Source organism: Lissotriton vulgaris, unplaced genomic scaffold, assembly GCF_964263255.1.
Source record: "Lissotriton vulgaris unplaced genomic scaffold, aLisVul1.2 SCAFFOLD_2284, whole genome shotgun sequence".
Taxonomy (NCBI): domain Eukaryota; kingdom Metazoa; phylum Chordata; class Amphibia; order Caudata; family Salamandridae; genus Lissotriton; species Lissotriton vulgaris.
Genome location: NW_028245868.1, coordinates 270134 through 294729, shown reverse-complemented (window position 1 = coordinate 294729; position 24596 = coordinate 270134). Strand labels below are relative to the sequence as shown.

Below are 24596 nucleotides of genomic sequence, written 5' to 3'. Positions count from 1 at the left end.
TGAATCATCTTCTGACTCAGACCCAAGATCTGGCCAACAAAATAAACAGGGTCCTTTTTTAGACAAAGGCCTACCAAAAGACAAAGTCAGAATCAAACAGCAGCCGTGGGAGATGCGGACAAAGAGGCAATATTACAAATCGTGAGTAAAAGCCCCATAGTGAATCTGTCTCAAAAAGTTTTAAGTGATAGTGAAAGATCACTCCTAGAATTAGGATTAAAGTTTGTCCCGAACAGGGTTACAGACTATACAAAATTAAAACTGGAAACTCTGGAGTTTTGCAGAAAGATACGATTAGAGGCATTTTTTTCAGATGAGGAGTATAAAGGGAACCTGGAGACAACAGGGCTAGCCAACAAATCTAAGTTTGTTCCACCTTCTCATGGCATCCCCAAGGCTGTGATTGCGTATGAACAAGCAGTAATGTCTTTATTGACACAGCTAGAGAAGAGAGGGAAGTTTTTCCAAAGAATTATTATTCAGACCAACAAAAGGCCATTTCTGCTTTGATAAATGATAGCACTGTGGTGATCAATCAGGCAGATAAGGGGGGGAGCCCTTGTCATTTGGCCTAGAGAAATGTACTTGAAAGAAGGAACATCACAAGTGGAAAATAAAGAGTGCTATATAGTCATTAGTGAAGATCCCACTAAGGCAATACAAGAACAAGTTCTGTCACTTTTGAAATGAGGTCTAGATAAAGGAATGCTGGGACCTAAGGAATTTGAATTTTTATCTAAGAAATTTCCAAGGGTTCCAGTTATATACTTCCTGCCTAAAATCCACAAGAGACCGAATGAACCACTGGGGCGTACAATAGTCTCCAGTTCGGGCTGGACTGTTCCCATGAGGCACAGGGTCAAGACTGATTTGCATATGGCCGAGTCTAAACTGGGGTGGCATGGTGAGCAAAATAATGATGGATTTAACCCAGATCTCTTGACTGGGGTGAATGTTTTGATTTATTCTGCATTCCGTCCATCAATTGTGTGTCTTTTGCTTCCTCGCCCTAAGTGCGCTGGGTATGGCCAGACGTGGGTCCCTTGCTCACTGTGCCACTGGATTCTAGCTATCTTGGCTGAAAACTGGTCCTAGGATGCTGTTTCTGGTCCAGGGAGGACCTGGCTTGGCAGTTCGGGGTGGACTGTTCCCATGAGGCACAGGGTCAAGACTGGTTTGCATATGGCCATGTCTGAACTGGGGTGGCAGAGTGAGCTAAAGAATGATGGATTTAACCCAGATCTCTTGACTGGGGGTGAATGTTTTGATTTGTTCTGCATTCTGTCCATCAATTGAGTGTCTTTTATTAACCAATGAAAAGCTACATTTTACAAAGGACAATGACACATGCCAATGAAAAATATGGACGGAGAGTGGACGGAGTTTATGTCCATACCTGTATACAGCATGCCTCACAGAGCAGCGCACGCGCTGCCCAGGCTCGACCTAAAAATGAAATGCAGTGGTTCCTCACTGATAAATATAGTGTGATTCAAAAGGTTTCTTGTGACATGCATGAAAATGATACTGTAGATACATGTTGTGCTGAACTTTAAAAAATGTGTATGGTTTAATTCATCAGCTTAACGTTTTCTGGTAAGCATTGATACATTTAAATATTTGTAATGAAGCTTATGTTGTCCCCGGGGGAGCTCCATACAACCTGAAGTTTAATCATTGACACTTGAATGACTTTCGATGTTTTCTGGATTCTTTGACGTCCGCTCCCTCCCGAGGTAGAAAAAGAATCAAGAATTGTGATGTATTTTAATTTTTTTGCTAACACTGCGATGCATGATATCCTTTTGTTCAACAGGCGGCGAAAAGAAGAGGATTAATGAGGATTATGGACTTCCGTTTATTCAGCGGACGTGGAAAAGAGCAGGTATTGGCGCTTTCCTTAAGTAATGGATTATTGTTGCTGCAGCCTGCCCGCATTTCCGATCGTTTCTGTGAATACTGCACACGATCTGAAGAAGGTGTTAATTGATTTTTAAGATGCCTGCATCCTCTAGAAACATTTCAAGTTTTCATGAAAGGTTTACTTCTAAAGATGCTGGTATATTGCTTTCCATTCAATATAACGTTTTTTTTGTAGTGAGTCCTATGTAAAGATGTTAGGACGTTCACATACAATAAAGACAAGTATTTCTGAGCTGCTTATGTTTCAGTATATAGTGCATACATGTCTTTTGTCACCGTCTGAAGTGTGAAACCTCTGTACCTGCATGAACCCACGTTTTTACCTTGTCTTTTCCTCATCAATTGCTTTATCATATTTAGTTATGTTAATAACGTTCTAATGTAACGCAGCAGCACCCTGATGTATTTGGGAAAGGCGGCATTATGAGGTTCTTAGAGAATTTTCATCCAGGAGTGAGCTAAAGGCACTTTTCACACATCTCAGCTTTATATTTTGTATTGCAAGTGAAAACATCTAAGACAGTTTGAAGGCGATCCTCGAGTTTCCTGGTAGCCAGTGGCGCTCACAGAGAAAAGGGTCAGTTGGTCACTTTTTGACCAATAGTAAATTGGCACCTGAGAGTAGGTTTGCTTGGATTGGTGCCAGAGTTTACTGTGAAGCATCAGCTAAGATTGCACACATTGTCATACAACCAGGGCTTATTTGTCTCTAGTTTAGATTTCTGCCATTTGAGAGGGGCCCTTTTGTTTACCACTGTATGATGATGTAGCTATTCACCACCTGGTTCATGTCCGCGTAGTCATCTAGTTGTTTTACATTAGATGGCTTGTTCAGTGATGAAATCCATCTTTCATTGTTCGTGCACTTGTCATATGTACTAAGGGTGAGGATTGTTTGTGGCCTTTTAATTTTTAATATGGATGGGGATAAGAATGTGAATAGAGAAAATGATTTGAACTGATTTGTGTGGTCATTTACATTTGATGTCACTGCGCTCAGAGAAGGTGGGAGCTACTATTTCATTCTTGTGTGTGGACTGGGAAGTGTGCCGAGTGAGTTTGTGCAATCGAGTTAGGTTCTCAAGAATCAAAAATCGGTAATAGTAATATTAATAATAAGCACATTTTTAAAGCGCATGGTTACGCCTAACGGCATGTCACGGCACTAAGAAAGAAGAACCATAGAGGAGCAGCATCACCTGCCCTAATCGATGCTAAAATCAGTAGAACTACATATTTCAGAGACTAAATGAGGTTAAAGCTCACATATGCAGTGAAGTGGGCGGTAACATTTGCTTTGAACCTCTTAGGATGATAAATGGCGTGTAGGTGGGTGGTGTTTGTTTGGGAAACCAGGATCCTGATTTTGAGTCGTTTAAATGTATCCTAGCATAAGATGCGAGAACGTTTATTTACCTTAAAATACCTTTTGAAAACAATCATTTTTCTTAGCATTGGTGTAGCAGTCTCATTATAAAAATCCTCAACCTTCTACCGGCACATTCTGACAATTCATATATTGACCTTTGAATGCCATATTATTTGTATTGAACATAGCATGTGAGGTCAAAGTACAATCAATTAAGCACGTAGAAATTAAAACAAGATACCCCCAGCCACCACACGAAGACAGGTTCAGTCTGGTCGAAGAACCCTCATACACCCACCACTGCTTCCGCCCTCAAATGTGACTCCCCCTCCCTCTTTCATGTACCGCAGCCCCTCAGTCAGGCGGTCTGAGCCTTGAAGGACATGTTATCTCTGTCTGCTCCTTCCCCATGTAATCCAGGACTGGCTGCCATGTCCATGTGACGGTCTCTTTCACATTATTGCTATATGCTGGCAATCTTTCCATCGCCTCCTGCATGCTCCAGCTTCATATATGCCATGTCGAACTAGCAGTTTGTTTCCAATGCCCAGATAACATAAGGCGGGCAATTAGGAAGAGTTGGCAAATCAGTTTCCGTTGTCATCTTCCTACCTCCTCCAGCCCCACAGGCTAATGCCCAAAGTCATGATTGCAGGGTCAGCAGGTATAGAGAAACCCACAATTTCTCTATTAGTGGCTAGCACTTCCTTTCAATAAGTTGACATTGTCAGGCAGCTCGACGCCACATGTACCTACATTGTCTCATCCCTTCAATACATACTGGTTGTCCCTGGATACATTTTGTTTATTTTCTCTGGAGTCATGTAGTGATTTTCAGTGCTGGCTCCCTCTTTTGTGTGGATAAGTTATTTTTATATATGTCTCGATGGTGTTACCCACCTATCTCCTGATATTTCGGATCGAAGATCCCTTTCCCATTTCATCATGGAATTCCAACAGCCTGCCAATCTAAGGGAGCTAAGAAATCTATAGAGGTTAAATACCCATCACTTTTTCCCATGATTTGAGATGTCTTCTCCCACTGAGGAACGTTTTTGTTGCAGCCTCCATGATGCCACACTGCAACCCCCAGTGTCTAATTGGTTGGTACATGCATCTTTCTGTTTCCCAAAGGCCTTTTTTTTTTTAATCATCAAAGGATAGATTTGCCCCATGTGAAACTCTCCGGCAATCATCCAACATTCATTTCCCCTCCATTTAAGGAAATTGTTATGTTCCTATCCTGGCGCCAAATCGGGGTGGGGGCTAGGGTAAGGATGTGATATGGTAAGTGACTGTTATTGTGTCCCACATATGTATGTAATGTGGCTACAAAACACTTTATGTGGCCTAGATTTCTGTGGTAGCCATAAAAGGTCCCAGAGCGCCCGCCCACGCTGCTACGTCCACATGGTCCCAGAGCTTTTTTATTTCCTTCCATAACTATTCCCTCCAGTATCCACAAGTGAGCTGCTCAGTAATAGGCAAGTACACAGAGAGATCCAAACTCTTCTTTTTCACTCAAGATTTTGGCTGAAACTCAAGGGTGTTTCTTCTGCAGCATACATTTCGCTATGGTGGTTTGCATGTCTATGAGCATCTCCCTCCCTTTCCGAAGCAAAGTGCCTGGAAGATTTATTGCAGTCTCTGTATCATATTAATCTTTATTTCCTTTCTAGGACCCCGAGCCTGCTGCATCTATTGTCACTCTTACCTTAGAGGCTAGATAACTTGCAAGTGCCATTTTAATGCACTGCTTTCCCAGTCCGAATTTGTTTTAACTGCCTTCATGAATGCCCAGTTCACCTTGTCGAAGGCTTTCTCTGCATCTAAAACGATTATCATGGCTTTCATTTTTTTCCTTTTCACCTTTTTGACAATGTGGTCCACTCTTCGGACATTATCAAAAGTCTCCCATCTTGAAATAAAACCCGGTTGGTCCTCGTGAGCCTGAGAGAAGAGGCACCAGTTGAAATGCACAATCCTTCATATATATCTTAACATCAAGGTCAAGAAGTATGATTGGTTTGCATATTTATCATTCTGTGTGATCTTTATCCATTTTGGGAATCACTACAATGTTGGCTTCTTCCATGGTCAGGGTAACCCTACCTTTGTATCTGAAGCAGAAGAGTAGTTTGCTAATATGGGACGGCAATTTATTAGCATAAATCATATATAACTAAGCACTGAAGCCATCTGGCCCTGACGCCTGGTTGACCTTTAGGCTCTTGATCTCTAGCATGTTCTCGTCTTCTTCAGTTGAGTCCCTTAACTCCTCTGTTTAGTCCTGCGAGAGATAAAAAAACATTAGATCCTCTAGATACGACTATACATCACAATTGTATTTTGCGTATGAATAAAAAAAATTGCCTCCTCTTTATTATAGTAGGTTATGTTGCGATTTTTGGTCTTAAGAACCATGGCACTCTTCTTGTTTGCTTGAGAACACCTGTCAAAAGTTGATGAGTCTTATCCGTTGTTCCATAAAATGTTCTCTTCCGTGTTAAAAAGGCCTTTTCAGCTTTGTTGATTTGCAGAGTACTGAGGTGCCCCTAGTACTGGTTAGTGTCTCATTTGTGGTTTTCGTCTGCATTTACTAACTCTGCCTCAGAGCATTTTGTCAATAGGCTTCTCTCCCTTTTCATAGCTTCAAACATAGACATCAGCCATCCCCGATGACGGCTTTAAAAGTGTCCCACATGGTGGCAGGACATCCTTTTTGTTATTAGTTGCCCAGTGTTCACCAATGGCTTTTGAGATCTTTTCTCTATAGATTATCCCCTATAATATATATTTACCCAGTCTTCAATGTTTATGAAATTCTGTTAAACCTTTTAATATAATCCATACCAGAGCATTTTCAGAGACAGATATGGTGCCTATATTTGTCTATGTAAAGCAGCTTTTGCTATGTCTAGAGTGAAAGCTCATGTTGATCCTTGAGTATGTGAGGCATGCCATCAGAAAACAAATGAATAATCCCTTCTACCATGGCATGTGGCTGTCCACACATCTGTAAGCCCCAACTTCTGCAACCAGTCCTTGACCTCCTGGGATAGCTTACTTTGCCAGTGTGCAACCTCCCGCAAATTTATCCTGATTACCCTGCACTAGGGTGTTGAAGCAGTTGGAGGAGACTTTGTTGATCTGGCGATTCATGGGGAACGTAGAGTCTAATATGATGCAATGGTTACATGCATGGTCCGTCGGGATGGGTGGGTTTCCGAGGGCGGGGGCCATCAGGTGTCGTCCCATGCGGAGGGTTTGGAGCCGAGGATGAGGACTTCTGTTTTCTCAGAGTTGAGTTTCAGGCAGCTGTGCTTCATCCAGTTTGAAAAGGCTTTCATTCTTCTTGGAAGTTGTGCCTAGTGATGTCAGGTTCCTTGGTGAGGGAGAGGAGGAGCTGGATGTCATCGGCATAGGATACGATGTTGAGCCCATGGTTTCTGAAGATGGTTGTGAGGGGAGCCATGTAGATGTTGAAGAGGGTGGGGTTGATGGAGGATCCTTGGGGTACTCCACATCCGATCACTGTTGGTTCTGAAAGGAAGGGCGGTAGTCTTATTCTCTGTGTCCTGCCTGTGAGGAATGAGCGAAACCAGTCTAGGGCCTTTGCTCGGATGTTGGCATTGTGAGGTCTGGTGGCTAGTGTGCGATGGGAGACAGTTTCATTTCATACCAGCCTTCTCTATCTGCCTCTGTTTCCGTCATGACTATTTGGAAGGACTCGGAAAATAGGGGGCACCTACGCAAGTCTTGGTGTGTGCAGTCTGGTAGACTTGTCTAATTTAGATATTAGAATCAAATACATTCTTATATTTTTATGTGTGTTTCCTGAAGCGCTACTGTGTCATTTCCTTGTGCTGCTAGGAAAGTGTGTACCTATTTTCTCTTGACCATGAATCAAGCTGGTTGATATTAATGGATAGGGCCCGGATTCTGGTTTGGTAGTTTGTGTGTCCTTAAACCTCTGTAAATCAAGCCATACAAATTGATGTTAAGCATTTATTTTTCTTTGTCTTCAGGCCTTGATAACCGCACCCCAGTATTCAGAGCCCATTGGAGCCATGTTTATTTTCATTGTCCTTTTGGTCCTTGGTGAGACCTAGCTTTCTGAGAGCCCCCTGAGTGATATGAACACAATGCATCTCAGAGTCAAGTTGAAAGAACACACCACATTCGAATGTCCATGTGAATCGTACTCCTTGTTTAGAGTGTTTTTGAGTGCTTTAATGGCCTTGTGTTTTTGAAGTGTAGGTTGGGCGTGATCTTGTAGCGGGATCAGACTGCTCTTTTCTAAAAATATTGGCAATTGCTTCTGTGCTTCTCTTAGTATCACTACCTTTTGAGGGAATGATGAGAGATTGATCACAATGTTTCTTGGTCTATCCATGTGTCCTCCTTTCCTGGGCCCAACCCTATGTTACCTCTCTACTACCACCAGCTCTCCTGGCCAAATATTCGTTGGACTTACGCAACCATGTATTCTCCTTCTGCACCTTCCTTCTTATTCCTTATTCTGACGTTGTTTCTCCTCGCCCTGTTCTCCAAATCTTCACATTTCAGTTGTAGGATATTTATTTGTGTTTCCAGGTGAGTTGTCTTATTTGATGCATCTTTCGTAATTTTTCCAGATTCCTGGACAGATTTTTCCATGTCCATTATTCTTTTGCCCACTTGATCCACATCTAGATGAAATGAAGTGATAGCTTAGTCTATGCTTGTTTTAACTTTGTCTATCTCCTTTTGGAGGTCCACCCCCCATTCCTTGCTCAGTTCTTTTAGACACTATTGTAGGTCGTCTTTTGTCAGACCTATAGCTTCTTTTCTAGATGCCATGGTCGACTGCTTAGCCCAGTATGTCTAATATGTCATGCCATATTTCCCTTGATATCTGAGGAGATAATGATGCATTACAGCCAGAGCTGCTGACTTAGGAGCTGAGGAACCAGGTTCAAGTCTCGTGTCAGCACAACATCCTGTGATTCTGGGCAAATCATGTAATCTCCCTGTGACCTTGTGTAATGTAACTGGTTCTCATGTAAAGTGCTCCAATGCCTTTGAGATCGCGTTTGTGCTAATTTAAAAATGCATTAAAAAATCTGTTCCAGAAGCTTTTATTGCCCCATTGCCCTTGTTGTCAAGATTTTCCGTGCTTGTGCTGAGCTTTGTTGCGCAGTTACGAGTTCAGGTCATGCCAGGTTCCTTACTTCCATGCCATGCCCGATTATCTATTCATTCTGTGCTTATTTATGGCATCATTGTATTCATTTGTGCATATTAATGACAACAGTCGCATCATGAAACTCATAAACCTTATACCTGCTCCTCCTGCGAATTGATATATCTGCCTTTGAATGCTTTATTATTTGTCATGAAGATGGCATGTGAGGTTAAATCCCCAAAAATGTACCAAATAGGAAGAAAAGGAAAAAATACAACCCAGCCACCACACAAACACATATTATCTGTCTACTTGAAGAACGCACAAGCACCCAACACAGCACCTGCATGGAGCACACTCAAGGATCTCTTGTCCCCTGGAAGTCTATGTGGGGCACTTTCTGTGTCTTCCCTCATTAATCAGTCTCACTTTCTGGCCCTGCATCCTGACTGACAGTTACTGTATTGAACATTGGGATCTTTATTAAACACTGCCTGTACTGGCACAGTTTCTCTGCTCTGCCCCCGTACCTCTGTCAGTCCTGGTTAAAAGTGTGTAACTGTCTTTGGGGGTAGGAGTGCTATTTATTGTGCTGCATACCAGCCTGCATCCACTTCTTTGCTGGTGTGTGACTGACTCCTTGCACTGTGACTCCAGGCTCCAAACGTGGCAGCCCATCGATATGTCCTGCCCAGACCCTGCGGCACCAACAGCACCAGAAGGTGGGCCTCCACTAAACTCTTCCTCTGTGTGGCCCGCGCCGTCTTGGTAGAGCTGGTGGCATTCTCACTGCCACTGTTTATCTTCTTTTGTCTGCCTGTTGCCCCTTTTTGTTGGCCCTGGATCCACAACAATATTTTCAGATCTCACGGAGAACCAGTTCCTCTTGGCAGATGTACCGTCTCCATTGATACTTGTCCCATGTGTGCGGAGCTCAAGCGTTCACATCCACCATGTTGCAGCACCGGCCATGTCTTTAAATGTGGTTATGACTTCCCCAGTTTGAGTTGTTTCTCTGCATGTATAAAATGTAACTATGGCCAAAGAACGTGACTGCCAAGAATTCCTTGTGAATAGTATTTAGTCAAAATTCAGTGACTTAAAAAAAAATAATATATATATATATGTTGCGCTCAACAATGAGGTTGTGAATTTCAGATTAATTATAGTTTCCGGATCTGACATTTACAAGTATAAAGTTTAAAGGTAGACTAGTATTGTGGTAAGGAAGACGTGGCTGCATTTGAGGTTTATAAGGTTATTTTTGTTCGGTTCTTAGGTTGAGGAGTTTTAAGTGTCAATGGAAGAGTCTGATGACGGGGAAGTGTGTGTAGAAAGTGTGCTGAAATAATAGGGTAGGACTTATGTTGAAGTTCAATATTACTAAATGGGAGAGCAGTAAGTTGGGCTAAGCTTTGCCTGTTGTTTAGTAGTTAGGAAGAAATTGATAATTTGATTATGTAGGACTGAAAGCGGACGGTGGTAGACATGGCGGATTGAAGAGAATGTTGAAGCTAGGTAACAATGTCTTATCAAGGAGCCCTGTCCTCTTCACAGCAATTAAACATTGTTTCATAACCAAAATGTTGATTTTTTTTTTTCTTATTAAGAAATCAAGACACCAAACAATGTAAGTGATCAGGTACAGCTTTAATACCAGGCAAATTCTACTTGACAGCACGCCATTTATTCCAGTTTATAATGTGCCCACCATTAATCTCAAATGTTCTTATACTTCTGGGGGCAACCCTGTTTTGCGCTCAAGTCCATCTCCTTGTGCCAGGTCTTTATCAATGGCGGGTTAGCCCAGTTCCAAGCACAGGCAACATCCCTTATAGCAATGGGTGTACCTAATCCCACAAGTGATCTCTCTCCTCAGCTCTCTCTCCTATGTCCCAAGAGCGCTATAAGGAGCAGAGATCAAAGGACCTCTCCAAGATCCACACTAGAGAGTGGGGGCAAGACTACCCATTAGCTTGCAATCAAGGTACAACACCAAACCATATGAAAGAAATCTGCACCCTCTTTGGCGCATATAGTGCGTATGGAGGACGGGCTTTTGCAAGCCCTGCACAACCGCAGTGGAGTAATCTGTAACTATTTCAATTGAATCAGCCAGAGTTTTAAGAATATGGCCAACTCGTGTGAAACCATTAATTCCTTTCCCAGTCTGCTGTCCACCAGAGGTCCCAACCATGCATACCATTTAGACTTCAAATGTGCAAAGAGCTCCAGCAAATTAATTACTATGGATCCTTGCCCCAGGCCTCCATAGATGGGAAATAATAAGTACTTGGACGAATTAATTAAAGTCCTGATGTCTGTTCATAGAGTTTTAGCATTTGGAAAAGCCTTGGGCCTGTGACCTCCATGCGAGATAGAAAAAGCACAACATCATCCACATATAAGGCAATATGTTCTTCTAACCCCTTGCCCCAACTAATTCCACACACCTTCACATAGCACCTGACTCACATCGTTAGTGGCTCCATTGCTATAGCAAAGAGCAGGAGTGACAGCGGGTAACCCTGCCTGGTGCCCCTCTGGATCGGAAAGACCTGGGATAGCACTCTATTCATGCGGTCCTGTGCCTTAAGGAGAGTGTACAGCACCCGCACATATGATATAAATCGGGTCCAAAACCCAGTTGCCGAAGCATGTCCAAAGGAAGCAGCATTCAAGAGAATCGAAGGCCTTCTCAAAGTCATTAATAGGAAGAGCATCGGGCACAGTCGTACAGTGTGGACATGTTAAAGCCATGTGTGATCTGCTTATACAGTGTCTAGTACTACGCTGAGGCATGAAGCCATACTGATCCAAGTGGGCCAGGTCTGGCAGAACTTTGAGAAGCTTTTTGGCCAATGTTTTGGCATAAAGTTTGACCGCAATGTAGTTCAGGGAAATGGGTCGATATGAAGAGCGCACTCCTCAGGAAGAGCCACAATGGTGGCTAAATCTGTACCCCACTCCCAGAAATCGGCTTTTCACAATAACCTCGCTAGACCTCGGCAGCAGTGTTGGTTGGCATGAGGGATGATCAGAACTTTTTATAGTACTCAATCGAGAAACCGCCCGGTCCCGTAGTCTTACCCGTGTTCATGTTTCAGAGAGCTTGTTCGAGCTCCTCTAGTACGATGGGTCGTTCCAGGTCTTCGCACTCCAGAGTGGATATGGTCCTCAAGTACAAGTCCACCATCAGTGGCTTGGACTCCTCCTGGGAGGGTCTCTCCTGGTTTGTGTGCAGGGCTTGGTAATATTCCACAAATGCATTTGCGATCGCCTCCGCAACTCTAGACAATGATGGTCCCACAATCCCCAGGATCACCTTTTTGACTGCCCCTAGAACGCCAACTAGTAGAGTAGTTTGCTCAACTTGTCCCTCATCCGTAAACCCTGCTAGTGGATGCCAACCAGTACTGACAAGTCTCATCAATACATAGTGGCAGCAGTTTCACCCTATCAACCTCCACTTGATGACTTTTGACCTTGGCCATTGCGACCCTCACTGCAAGCAAACAATACAGGTCTCCAATGTATTTGCTGCTGTTTCTGTCTATCCTGTTTCCTGAGGTGGGATCAGCTGGTCCCTCGCATTCAAGCTTTTCCTGCCTTCCACAGCACCCTTAGGGATTTCACTGGCCTCTCATTCAGTTCCAGGAATGCCTTCAGTTTCTCTGCTAGGAAGTGAGTAACCTTCCTGCCGGCGAGGCACCATGCGTTCAGTGGTCAAATCTGGGGACATCCTTCACTTTAAGACCCCACCTGTACTGCTAATGGTAAATGGTCTGAAGTGCCCCTGGGAAGGTTGTAGGTCCCATTGTGGCAAGTATATCCGCAACCGGTAGGAAGAGGAGATCAATCTGTGACCGCGTTCCATGGGCCCACAAAGTGTGGGTGTACTCCAGAGCCATCAGATTCCATTTATGCCATGTGTCACAGAGGCCAAGGCTGGCGCCAGGTCATCAACCCTGATTACCCCCTCCCCTCACTGGCCACCCTCACTGTGGCAATGCGGTCAACTTGCACAGCAATTGAACTCTTAAGATCCTATTCATTAAAAACACTTAACAGTTTGGGCAGAGATTTGCATCTCTACCTGGACATACTTTTCCAATTTATTTTTTAATTAACAAACATTCCCAAAGGTATGCTTGGAAAGTTGTTCCAGGATCCGGTTTCTCACAGTGCTTAGTTCTACATAGTGCAGTACTGGGCACGGGGACTGTGGAGCCTGCTGTGAAAATACACGTTTTTTTGTCTGTGAAAGGAAAGGTTTCAGGTGAAAAAGCCGTTCTCTTCTAATCTGTCCCTTTCCTACCCTGGGTCGGGAGTTACTGCTACCCTTTGGTGGAGTAACTTCCCAGCCATTTCCAGGGAGACAGGTGTTGGATGTCGTTTTGTGAATGCTCACAAATGTTAAAATGCTGTGGGCGTTCCCAAAATTAAAACCTAGCCACGCCTCGTAACTCCCACTTTCTGCCCCTTACGTGTGATTTAATACTCCAAATTTCTCCACGCTTGTGATGGAGAAATCCACAGTAGTGCTGCCGGGCAGTGCAGATGGTGTATTTGTGCCTGTAAATTGTTTATTGATGAAAATAACTTAGAGTTGCATTACATAGGCAATGGTGGCATTATGTTCTCTATTTTTACATGTCCTCTACAGTGGTTAGTGTTCCTTTGAGGATTAATGTTGTTTTGTTTAGTATTTTTACATGGAAGACATTATCATATTCAGTTTATCTATGTGATATCTTGCTTGCGTGCTATTTGATTGCTTAGAGTTTCTCTTAATGGTAAAAGGTGATCATATTTATTCAGCACATATTACCTTTTTGGTGTTTGGTATCCACAGAGCACTGGGAATGATTAGATGTTTAATATGCTTTTGCCATAAAAAGAACAGATAGTAATACAAATTCTGTTACATACCTCTACTGGGATCACTGCTTCCAAGCTGGGATTGGATCCTTCAAAGCCTGATGAGAAAGTTTATTTGTTTCCCGCTTTCACAGTTATATTTGTATGAAATTTTCTTAAAAAATATATCATTGTAACCATTTAGTAAAGCATTTCTTTAACCTGGTGTCACGATTACCTGGCTTCTCCTTTCAGCACTAGATAATGGGAAAACTCAAATTGTTGACACAGATTTGAGTCTGGCTTTTCTGAGTGCATGTCATGGAGTTGGGTAAGCATTCTATGGCCTGTAAGACGTATAGGCAGCCTACTCCCGCTTTTTGGAAATGAAGCTGTGCGGGTGTCTTTTTTCTCCCTTAGAGAAAAGTGAATGTCTCTCTCTCCTGCCCCCACCCGTCTAATTGGGTAGTGTGAACTCTGGACTTAGCTAAAACCATGGACATCCTGTCTCTGGCCTGCAGCAGTCTCTCACTGACTCCCTGCTGCGAATCCACCTCAGGTGAGATCTAAAGACTGTGGGAGGCGCCTATTAATGGGAACTCAAGTGCTTTGCTTCACACTGAATCCAAGACATGGATGTGAGAAGATTGAGAGGAAATGCTGCAAATTTCTTCCAGATACGCTCTCTCTTTGTGTGGAAGTTGCAGAAGCGGGATCTTAAAGAATAAAGTCCTTTGGAAGGCTCACTCTGGGAGCGTAAGAAGAGGTTCTCAGGTCAATTAATATTCTCCATGCTGACATGACTGTTCAATCGGAGGCCAGAACATAATCGATGGAGGTCATCTAGCCGCTCATGGAAGCTGAACACTGGAATAGACATCGACAACAGAGGACTCTTATACTGGTTTGCTGTAGTGTTTTCAAGGCATGGAAAAGGAGGCCTTGTCTGGAGATTTTAGGAACTCTGTGGTGGAGAACATCTTTAAGGCTGGATGCGAGGAGAACCCTCGTGTGTAGACTGAGTCTTGCAGCTTGATTTCTTCGGAGGATTTGGTAAGGGTAGTTGAGAGTGTGCCATTAACCCCTAGGCTGACGGGTGAAGAGGGCTGGTCTGTGATGGTGCCTCAAAGTGAAGTTGCTAGGGGTGACAGGTTGTGCTGTTTGTTCCAGACCTCAGAGTCGCCTACTAGAAGTAGGTTGTGGGAGTTCGGACCGGGGTTGTGACGCTATTGCGGCGTTCTCAAAAAGATTCGCACACACTGGGGTACTGGGTAGTGCAGGTTTTATTGCTTTGTACAAGCGTCGTTTGCGAACAGGCACTCTGTAAAAGGGTAGGGGTGAGTCTGCCTCCTCCGTTCTGGCCCGTCTTCCTGTTCCTCGCCAGTCCCAAGGTCTTCTGGGCGTCGTAGGCCTTTTCCCGGCCGTCCTGCTGGTCTTTAGGCTCCGGTGTCCCAGAAAAGAAGGAAAGAAAGAAAAATGTACGTCTCAGTACTAGTGCTGGGATAAACGTCTCACGGGTAAGGGAGTGAGGGGAATCACACGTGCAAGTTCCAAGTCTGACTGTGGGAAGTGAACCCTTGAGAAACCACCAAGGGTGTGCAGGGGTGCTTGCTTTTAGGCGGGTTTCCCTCGTCTACCACCTCCCCACGCTATGTTGTCGGACCGTACCTGGGTGAGCCACACTTCCGTGTTAGTGTGGCTGGGCGATGCGCGTCCCGCAGAGCCCCCTGGCTTCCCGCGGTAATCCACCTCAGGTCTGCTGTCTGGTCCCGCCGCCGGCTTCCTCCTTGGAATCGACCTGCAACTCCGACTCGTCTCCGATTCCGTCCGGCTCCACCTTCCTGCTCTCTCTCCGCTTTCCTTGTCCCCCGACCTCCGATCTTGATCTTCCTCCGACCTCCGCTCTTGATCTTCCTCCGTCCTCCGCTCTTGATCTTCCTCCGACCTCCGCTCTTGATCTTCCTCCGACCTCCGCTCTTGCTCTTCCTCCGACCTCCGCTCTTGCTCTTCTTCCTCCTCCTCCGTCCACTCTGCTCCGCTGTCTCTCCACTCGCTCCACCAACCTCCCACTCCACCTCCGGGTGTCTCGCACACCTGGCTGGACTCCGGAATGGGTTTTACGTCGTCGGGACGGGCGTGGCGCCAATCCGTCTCCGCCCCCTTAAAGGTGTAGTCCTGTAGGTGCACCGCTGCAGGATGTCTCCGGACGACGTCGGGGGTATTCCACGCCTCGGTATTCTGTGAAGAAAAAGTAGACACATTACTAGGCATACCAGGGGGGCCCTCGTCGGGGTCCCCCACGTCACACATCCCCCCCCTAGGAATCTCCCGATCGGGGAGAGGGTATCGTGACAGAAAGTCCGCCTGGACGTTTTCGGCCCCCTTCTGGTGCCGGACCTGAAACCGAAAGGGCTGCAAGGCCAGGAACCACCGCATGACGCGAGGGTTGTTCGAAATGTTCCGTGCCATCCATATGAGAGGGGCATGGTCCGTGTACAGCAGGAAAGACCGCCCTTCAAGGTAGTAGCGTAGCTTGTCCACCGCCCACCTGATGGCCAGGCACTCCTTTTCAATAGTCGGGTACCTAACCTCCCTCGGGAACAGCTTCCGACTGATGAAGAGAATGGGGCGGAGACCCCCCTCCCCGGAGTCCTGGGACAACACCGCCCCGATACCAAAGTCAGAGGCATCCGTATGTAATACAAAAGTTTTGTTAAAGTTGGGTGAAGTAAGAACCGGCCTGGTGGTGATGGCTTTCTTAAGGGTCTGGAAGGCAGCCCACATGGCCGGCGTCGGGTTGTGGAAGTCCGGGCGGGCCTTAGTGACTCTGAGGGTATCGGTCAGGGGTGCCGCGACCTCAGAGAAGGAGGGTATAAAACGCCGGTAGTACCCTACCAAACCCAAAAAGGCACGCATGTCCTTTAGAGACTTCGGAAACGGGGTTTCTGCGATAGCCCGTACCTTTTCCACCTGAGGTTCAATGAGGCCATGACCTAGAAGGTACCCTAAATATTTGACTTTATGGTACCCGATCCTGGACTTCTTGGAATTGACATGTAGACCCGCCGATTCGAGCAAACTGAACACGGCATCCAGATGTTGCAAGTGAGTCTCCCAGGAGGGACTAAATATGATGATGTCATCAAGATAAGCGGAGCAATATTGATGATGCCCCCGCAGAACCGTGTTCATGAGTCTCTGGAATGTGGCGGGAGCCCCATGTAGACCGAAGGGCAAAACCGTAAATTCGAACAGCCCCTCCGAGGTGGAAAAGGCTGTCTTTCTCCTGTCTTCTTCGCGCAGGGGCACCTGCCAGTACCCCTTCGTCAGGTCCAAGGTACTGATATATTTTGCCTCCCCAAGTTTCTCGATGAGCTCATCGATCCGGGGTATGGGGTAGGAATCACAAGCCGACACTTCGTTTAATGCCCGGAAGTCCATACAAAAACGGCTGCTGCCGTCGGGTTTGGGCACCATGACTATAGGCGACGACCACTCACTCCGGGAAGGCCGTATCACCCCTAACCTGAGCATTTCTGCCACCTCTTTTGCTATGGCCTCCCGTTTAGCCTCTGGGATTCTATACGGTCGTTGCTTGACCACGGTGCCAGGCGGCGTCTCAATTCGGTGCTCAGCCAAGGTGGTTTTTCCCGGAAGGTCCGAGAAGATGGATGCGTGTTTCCTCAGTACCTGACGGAGGCCCTTCTGTTCAGCCTCAAACAATTCCTCGCTGACAACCAAGTCATCTATCGTGGAGTTGAGGGACTTGGCGGGATTTAGGACCAGATGAGCCGCCACGGGTGGGGTTCCAAGCCATTTTTTTAAGAGATTTATGTGAAAAATCTGGGTCTTTCGGGTGGTAAGTCGGAGACGATAGGTCGTTTTACCTATCGTCTCAATGACCTCATAGGGGCCTTGCCACTCATTACTGAACTTTTTGGCCATTGATGGCAGCAACACCAGGGCCCAGTCACCTACTTTTAGCGACCTCCATTTTTTTCCCCTGTTATAGTGGGTCTGTTGGTGTTTCTGGCTGTCCTCCAAGTGTGTGAACGCGAGTTCCCTGATCTTTCCTAATTTGTTCCTCAAATTCGAGCTGTATTCGAGAAGACTTCTGGTTTCACCGCCTTGTTCCTTTTCCCACATATCCTTCGTCATATCCAGCAAGCTCCGCGGCTGTCTCCCATAAAGCATCTCGAAAGAGGAACACCCCAGGCTGCTTTGTCGCTGGCCCCTTATCACATATAGGGCTAAGGGCAACAAGGAGTCCCAGTCGGACTGGTTTACCTCGACCATTTTCTTCAGGACCGTTTTCAAGGTCCTGTTGTAACGTTCAACCAACCCATCCGTTTGAGGGTGGTACACGGACGTCTTGATCTGGTGTAAGCCCAACAATTGGCAAACCTCCTGCATAACCTTGGACATGAATGGGGTCCCCTGGTCCGTGAGGATTTCTTTAGGGAACCCCACTCGAGAAAACAACTCGAGAAATTTGTCAGCAATGTTCCTGGAGGTGGGGGATTTTAGAGGAAACGCCTCAGGAAATCTAGTGGCGTAGTCCACGATAACGAGGGCGTATCTAAACCCTTTTTTTGTGGTTGTCAAGGGGCCTATCAGGTCCATCCCCACTCTCTCGAATGGGGTCCCGATGACTGGCAGAGGTTGTAAGGGCACCGCCGCCGGACGTTGGGCATTCTTCCGTTGACAGAGGTCACAGGTTTGACAATGTTTTTTTATGTCGCTGTAGATACCAGGCCAGTAGAAGTTCCTGAGGACATTCTGGGTCGTTTTCTCACTCCCGATGTGTCCCGCCAGTAGGTGGGTATGGGCATAGTACATTATTTGGTCGCGAAAACAGACCGGTACCAGCAGTTGCATCGGGTCCTCCCTAGAGGGTACTCTGTACAAAAGATCTTCCTTTATCAAAAAGCGGGGGTATGAGAGACTAGGACTAGTTAAATTAACATGGGCCTGTTCCCAAGCATTGATGAGTGTCTCGTCATTGGCCTGGGCAAATCGGAAGGACCTATCTCCTTCCCAAGGACCCGTGGACAGCAAGTTGGTTAGAGACTCTCCCTGTTCTTTGTCTCGGCCCAACTGGCCTTTGAAGAGGTTCAGGAAGTTCGGGTTATCGGTGCCCAGGATCAACGGTTCGGGTAGGGTATCCATGACTCCCACTTTCACTACCATCTTTTCCATACCCTCTAGACCTAGGGGAATGTTAGCCACTGGATACTCCTTTACGTCCCCATGTACGCATTTAATGTACACACTGTTTTCTGGTACTACCTGTTTTGGAGACACATATATCCCTTGTATGACCGATTGCTTACAGCCAGAATCAAGGAGGGCCCTAACCGTCACACCATTAACAGTAACACTCACATGGAAGGAGCCTCCTAGTTCAGCCGAGTACAACACTGACTTTGGAAGATAGTTAACGTCCATTGGTTCTTCGTGCGCTCTTTTCAGGGGGCACAAACGGGCTATGTGGCCCCACTGGCCACAATCGAAACACTGTGGGCCCCGAAATGGGGGATGATCGCCAGCCGGGGGTCGGGGTGGAGGAGTGAGGGGTCCCGAGGGTGCCCTCAGTCGTCGCTCGGGTCTTGTTGGTCCTTTGCTTGGCTTCTCTGGTTCCGCACTATGTAGACGTGGTTGGGCCCAGGCGTAGGTGGTTGCCATCTCCATGGCTTGAGCCGTGTTCAGATTAGAGTGCTGGCGTAGCCAGCGCTGTGTCCCATATGGAAGGGCTTCCAAATACTGTTCAAGGTAGATTCTGTCCATGATTTGCTCTTTGGTGCTTGTGGATGGGGTGAGCCACTTGTCCGCCGCAGTTTTTAATCTAAAAAATAAGGTTTTGGGGTTGTCTCCAGCTTGTCCCCTCTCCTTGCGGAATCGGACCCTATAGGCTTCAGCATCTAAGCCTAGGTGATCCAAAATCACAGTTTTGATTTGGGCGTACGGGGTAGTACCGTTGTTGTTTGCTACCTGATAGGCTGCTTGTGCCTCTCCGCTCAACAACGGTGCCAGGAAAAACGGCCACTTGTCCACAGTCCATCCACAAGCAAGGGCCACCCTTTCAAAGTTTGTTAGAAAAGCGTCTGGGTCCTCCCCCGGGACATATTTTTGCAGGGAAATGCCTGCCGGCGTGGGGTTAGCCCTGGTTTCACGTACGGTGACTGTGGCGGGGTCTCCCGTAACTCTCATTCCTTCCAATTGTTGTACCACTGAACTTCGGAATGTATCCCGGTCCAATTGGGCTGCGGCTAGCTGTTGCTCCACTGCCCATGCCAATTGTTCTTGGCCCTTCACGAGGGCTTGCAGGATCGCATCCATCGTTGTGTCCTCGATGTTACTCCCGGTTACAATGCCTGCATTCTCCACCACTTGTGGGAGTTCGGACCGGGGTTGTGACGCTATTGCGGGGTTCTCAAAAAGATTCGCACACACTGGGGTACTGGGTAGTGCAGGTTTTATTGCTTTGTACAAGCGTCGTTTGCGAACAGGCACTCTGTAAAAGGGTAGGGGTGAGTCTGCCTCCTCCGTTCTGGCCCGTCTTCCTGTTCCTCGCCAGTCCCAAGGTCTTCTGGGCGTCGTAGGCCTTTTCCCGGCCGTCCTGCTGGTCTTTAGGCTCCGGTGTCCCAGAAAAGAAGGAAAGAAAGAAAAATGTACGTCTCAGTACTAGTGCTGGGATAAACGTCTCACGGGTAAGGGAGTGAGGGGAATCACACGTGCAAGTTCCAAGTCTGACTGTGGGAAGTGAACCCTTGAGAAACCACCAAGGGTGTGCAGGGGTGCTTGCTTTTAGGCGGGTTTCCCTCGTCTACCACCTCCCCACGCTATGTTGTCGGACCGTACCTGGGTGAGCCACACTTCCGTGTTAGTGTGGCTCCGCGATGCGCGTCCCGCAGAGCCCCCTGGCTTCCCGCGGTAATCCACCTCAGGTCTGCTGTCTGGTCCCGCCGCCGGCTTCCTCCTTGGAATCGACCTGCAACTCCGACTCGTCTCCGATTCCGTCCGGCTCCACCTTCCTGCTCTCTCTCCGCTTTCCTTGTCCCCCGACCTCCGATCTTGATCTTCCTCCGACCTCCGCTCTTGATCTTCCTCCGTCCTCCGCTCTTGATCTTCCTCCGACCTCCGCTCTTGATCTTCCTCCGACCTCCGCTCTTGCTCTTCCTCCGACCTCCGCTCTTGCTCTTCTTCCTCCTCCTCCGTCCACTCTGCTCCGCTGTCTCTCCACTCGCTCCACCAACCTCCCACTCCACCTCCGGGTGTCTCGCACACCTGGCTGGACTCCGGAATGGGTTTTACGTCGTCGGGACGGGCGTGGCGCCAATCCGTCTCCGCCCCCTTAAAGGTGTAGTCCTGTAGGTGCACCGCTGCAGGATGTCTCCGGACGACGTCGGGGGTATTCCACGCCTCGGTATTCTGTGAAGAAAAAGTAGACACATTACTAGGCATACCAGGGGGGCCCTCGTCGGGGTCCCCCACGTCACATAGGTCCATGATGGAATTTTGGGAGGTGACACCCCTGAGAGTTATGACATTGATTTTTGTTCTAGCTTTGCCACTCAGCTTATCCTGCTCTTATGTTTGGGATTCTTTTTGGGGGATCTTGGGTCGTTTCAGATTAACTTTCTGTCTCATAGCGATGCTTCTTAAATTGGTGTCTCTCCTTTTCTAAGGGTTCTGAAGTTTTGATCCAAATGGGTTATTGTCCGCTGTGAGTTTGCTCAATTTACAGTGTTTCTAAAAGGTGTGCATCTGTGTACACGATCTTTGACAAGGGTAACTAAAATGGCAAGTGTAAAAAATGAGCACCAAACACTCCTGGCAGTACTTTCACATGGCATAAAGTTGTCTCTTTTTGATGCTTTTCTTAGCTCCCAACATTCTCTTTGATTATTTATGATAATTTATTGACTCATTTCATATTTTGTAGAGCGCTTTCTTGTGGCCAAGACTTGCTTTGCAGCGTTAGTATGTTATTAGAAATGCAGTAAAAATCCTGTAGAAAACCCGGCAGAGTGGAAATCCGTGCGTCCTCAGATCTGGTCCTCGCGGTGACAGGACGGCATTTTGGGCTCTGCACTTCATAAAAGCGATTAAAGCAAAGCAGATTGTTACCTTGGTTTAGCCGATAGAGGTCAGAAAGGCCTCCCGTGTTGTTCTTTGCTGTTTGACATCTATTTATTTTTGTTCAGCCTATTTTCTTGTTACTTTGAATTCAATTTTTACCTTGTTTTTTGTCTGCCGAGCAGGAAAGGTAGCCTGACCTTTTCACCTTGTTTAATAACTCTTCACTTTGAGATATACACCACAGGGCTCTAGTTGGTGTTACTCTATCTATTTTTTGTCCCCTGGTGATGAGTAAAATGCAGCATTTTTCCGGTTTTGTAATGTTTTGAAATGGTTCCAGTAAGTAAGAACATTTAATGTTTTCTTTACTTGAGGATCTACGGACATACAGGTGACTTGATCCCCACTGATATACCCATAATGCCACATTTTTCTTTTTCCAGACACATTCTCATTATGTTTACTGTGCATTGTGATTCGTGAAACTAACCGTGGCTGTGAGAGTTATCAGGAGTTTGTTATGCTTCAGTTGGTACAGTTCACTCAGGGTCATTTTCTGTTCATGAGCATCCCTTGGTCTTCACTGGGAAGGCTCCCACTCAAGTTTACTCCTGTTTAGTCACTGATGACGAGTGGCACGGTTGGTTTCCAGGTGTCTTTCTTTCATGTGTGTCAACCTTAGTCATTTCTGTCTTGATTAACAACAGCATCCGAAGCAGAAGAAAAGAACAAGAGAAGCTAAATAAAAAAGAACAACATGGAGCATTAGGCTTAATAAAAAAGGGTTCAAGGAAGGAAATAGCAAGCAAATAGAAGGCCGCGAGACATAGAGACGAGAAGGAACAAGACAGTGGAGCAAATTGGAGAAAGTAACAAAGTACAAATGGAAATAGATGCCATTAAGTGAGCGGGAAAGAGTAATAAGATATTATAGCGGAAAATAAGAGACCTAAATCTATGATACAAGAAGAGAAAATATAGATTAAATGGGCGAGCGCTAGAGATGAAGTTAGGAAATAAAATTAGGATGAAAGGGAGAGGGCAAGAGTCGTGGCAATGCTAACAGCATAAGGAGCAAAAAGTAGGGAACAAAAGGGAGACCCTGGAGCAAATGGAAGAACTGGAAATCAGAAAATAAGTAGCATATATAAGCAATCAACACAGTGTATACTGAGAGTCAAACAAGGAACAAATAAAGGCGAGCGCTCAAAAAAAGCTAACACCAGAAAGATTGCTTAAAGCAAGGAAGGGGAGAGAAAAAAGAAGGCAATGAAGGACTTTGGAAATAATAAAGAATACAAAAGCTTGAGAGAAGAAATAGCAAAGAAGAGACTGCAAGAGATTTCAGAAGAGACAATATTGATGAAATGAGAGCTAGTTAAGTCAAGTCAAAGGAGACCAGCAGAAAAGCATATAGAAAAGCATGAGAAGGCAATTAGCAAAAATATGCAAGAAATAGGAGAGAGCACGAAAGAGAAGTATTGGTAAAGAGTGCAGATGAAGAGTGAATGAGAGAAAGCAAGTAGTTAATAGTGAAATAGAGTAGCGTGAAAATAAACAAATACGGGAGGACAAGAGATTTAAATATTCACACTGAGTATGTCCTGGGGGTTCAGCTGCGATCAGATTGCGTGTGGTCTGGACTGCCAAATGTTAATGAATCAAGTTACGTATGTTAAGGGAGTTCAAGTGTGTATGTTGTAATTGCTCACTTGTAGTTATGATTTGTAAATTATTGTGTTCATCTGTTAGCAAATTGTGTGATTATTAGGCTTCACTTGTGTGAGCTATGGAGATTTATCCCAAATCAAATTGAGAGCCCAATGGGGGTTTGTAAGAAATTTGGTAATTGATTGAGTAGGGTGAAAACCCCACTCAGCCAATAACCACAGTCCTTGTCGGGCTGAATCAAAAAAATCACGAAATAAACCCTTTGCTTAACCCTCTGGTAGCTTGTAACAAAAGCAGCCAGGCTTAACTTAAAGACAATGTGTAAAGTATTTGTGCAGCTCTCAACCAGTAATAAAGTGAAAACACAACCCAAGAAAAGTCCCAAACCAATTTTGAAAAATGGAGTACATTATTTTATAATCAAATTTTATTTGTTTTAAGATGACAACTTCACAAACTGACAACACCCCGCCCAAATTCCCCATGCAGTTTTCCCAGGTGAGGATGGGCAGTTAGTGTGAAAGTCATTGCTAAGACGGAACACTATCATCCCCACATATTGGCGTGTTTGTGGGCAGCCGCATGCCAGATAAATGGGCTCTTCCAGCTTGGAGCATCAGTCTGTTGCCGAATGGCATTATGAGAACCTGGGAGGATGTGTGGCATTCCAATGGCACACTATGTCCCATTTGACAAGTAACATGCCCTTTTCCACTAATGTGTGGTCACCCCAAGCTCCCTCCAGATCCTCTAAGATACCTAGTAGTACCAGTCAAGTTGAGAGCTCTACTAGATGTTCCAGCCCTGCCGTCAACACCTTTCCAATTACTGACCAGTAGTTTGCTATAATTGGGCAGGACACACCACATGACCAGTCTTCATCTGGGAAGGCACATCGATCACAGTCCGACATGGTCCAACTGCCTTCTTTCCACAAACATTTGGTGGTGAGGTATATGACTTGTCAGTAGTGAAGTTGAATAGTTCGCAAACTAGCACCTGTGGGCTATTTGTGCATCCCTCCAGTCTGCCTCGTCTATTGGGCCCACCAAGGCTTCCCATTTCTGTTTCCGAGGGACAAATTTATTGGGGGGAATTAATTATTAACAATTCATATATTTGTGAAATCTCTCCTTTACCCAAGATCTCCTTGAACAGTTGTGCCTCAAGCGGGCTGTATTTGGGTAAGCCTGTAAGATCCTTTCTGTGGGAGAAGAGTGTGTGTCTCAGTTGCAGGTATTTGTGAAACTATGTGGTGGAAAGCGTGAGCTGGATTTGCGATTCATAGGAGGATTCCATTGATGATCATTACCACAGATCTCCTAGTTAGGTAATTCCTATCTTTTTCCATCTATGAAATCCCTGTAGGCATGATACCTGGTCAAGCACAGTGGGGTCTGTTAGGTGATTAGTTTCTTACGACCAAGTCATTTTAGCGCAATGTGCCACACTTTGGTGGTCTGTGGCGGAGGAGAAAGGCCCCCATATAGCATGGGAAGGATATTGTCAAGGCCCAAAAGAGAG

General features: G+C 45.9%; 1 protein-coding gene across 1 annotated transcript in view; it reads left to right on the top strand.

Annotated features, from left to right (window-relative positions):
* The window catches only part of LOC147666261 (NBAS subunit of NRZ tethering complex-like), a 359627-nt gene that overhangs the window by 100365 nt on the left and 234666 nt on the right, over nucleotides 1–24596 (top strand). The window contains exon 5 of the mRNA XM_086949183.1: nucleotides 1817–1885. Coding sequence (XP_086805309.1) covers nucleotides 1817–1885 — 69 coding nt within the window. The remainder of the gene's footprint in view (nucleotides 1–1816; nucleotides 1886–24596) is intronic.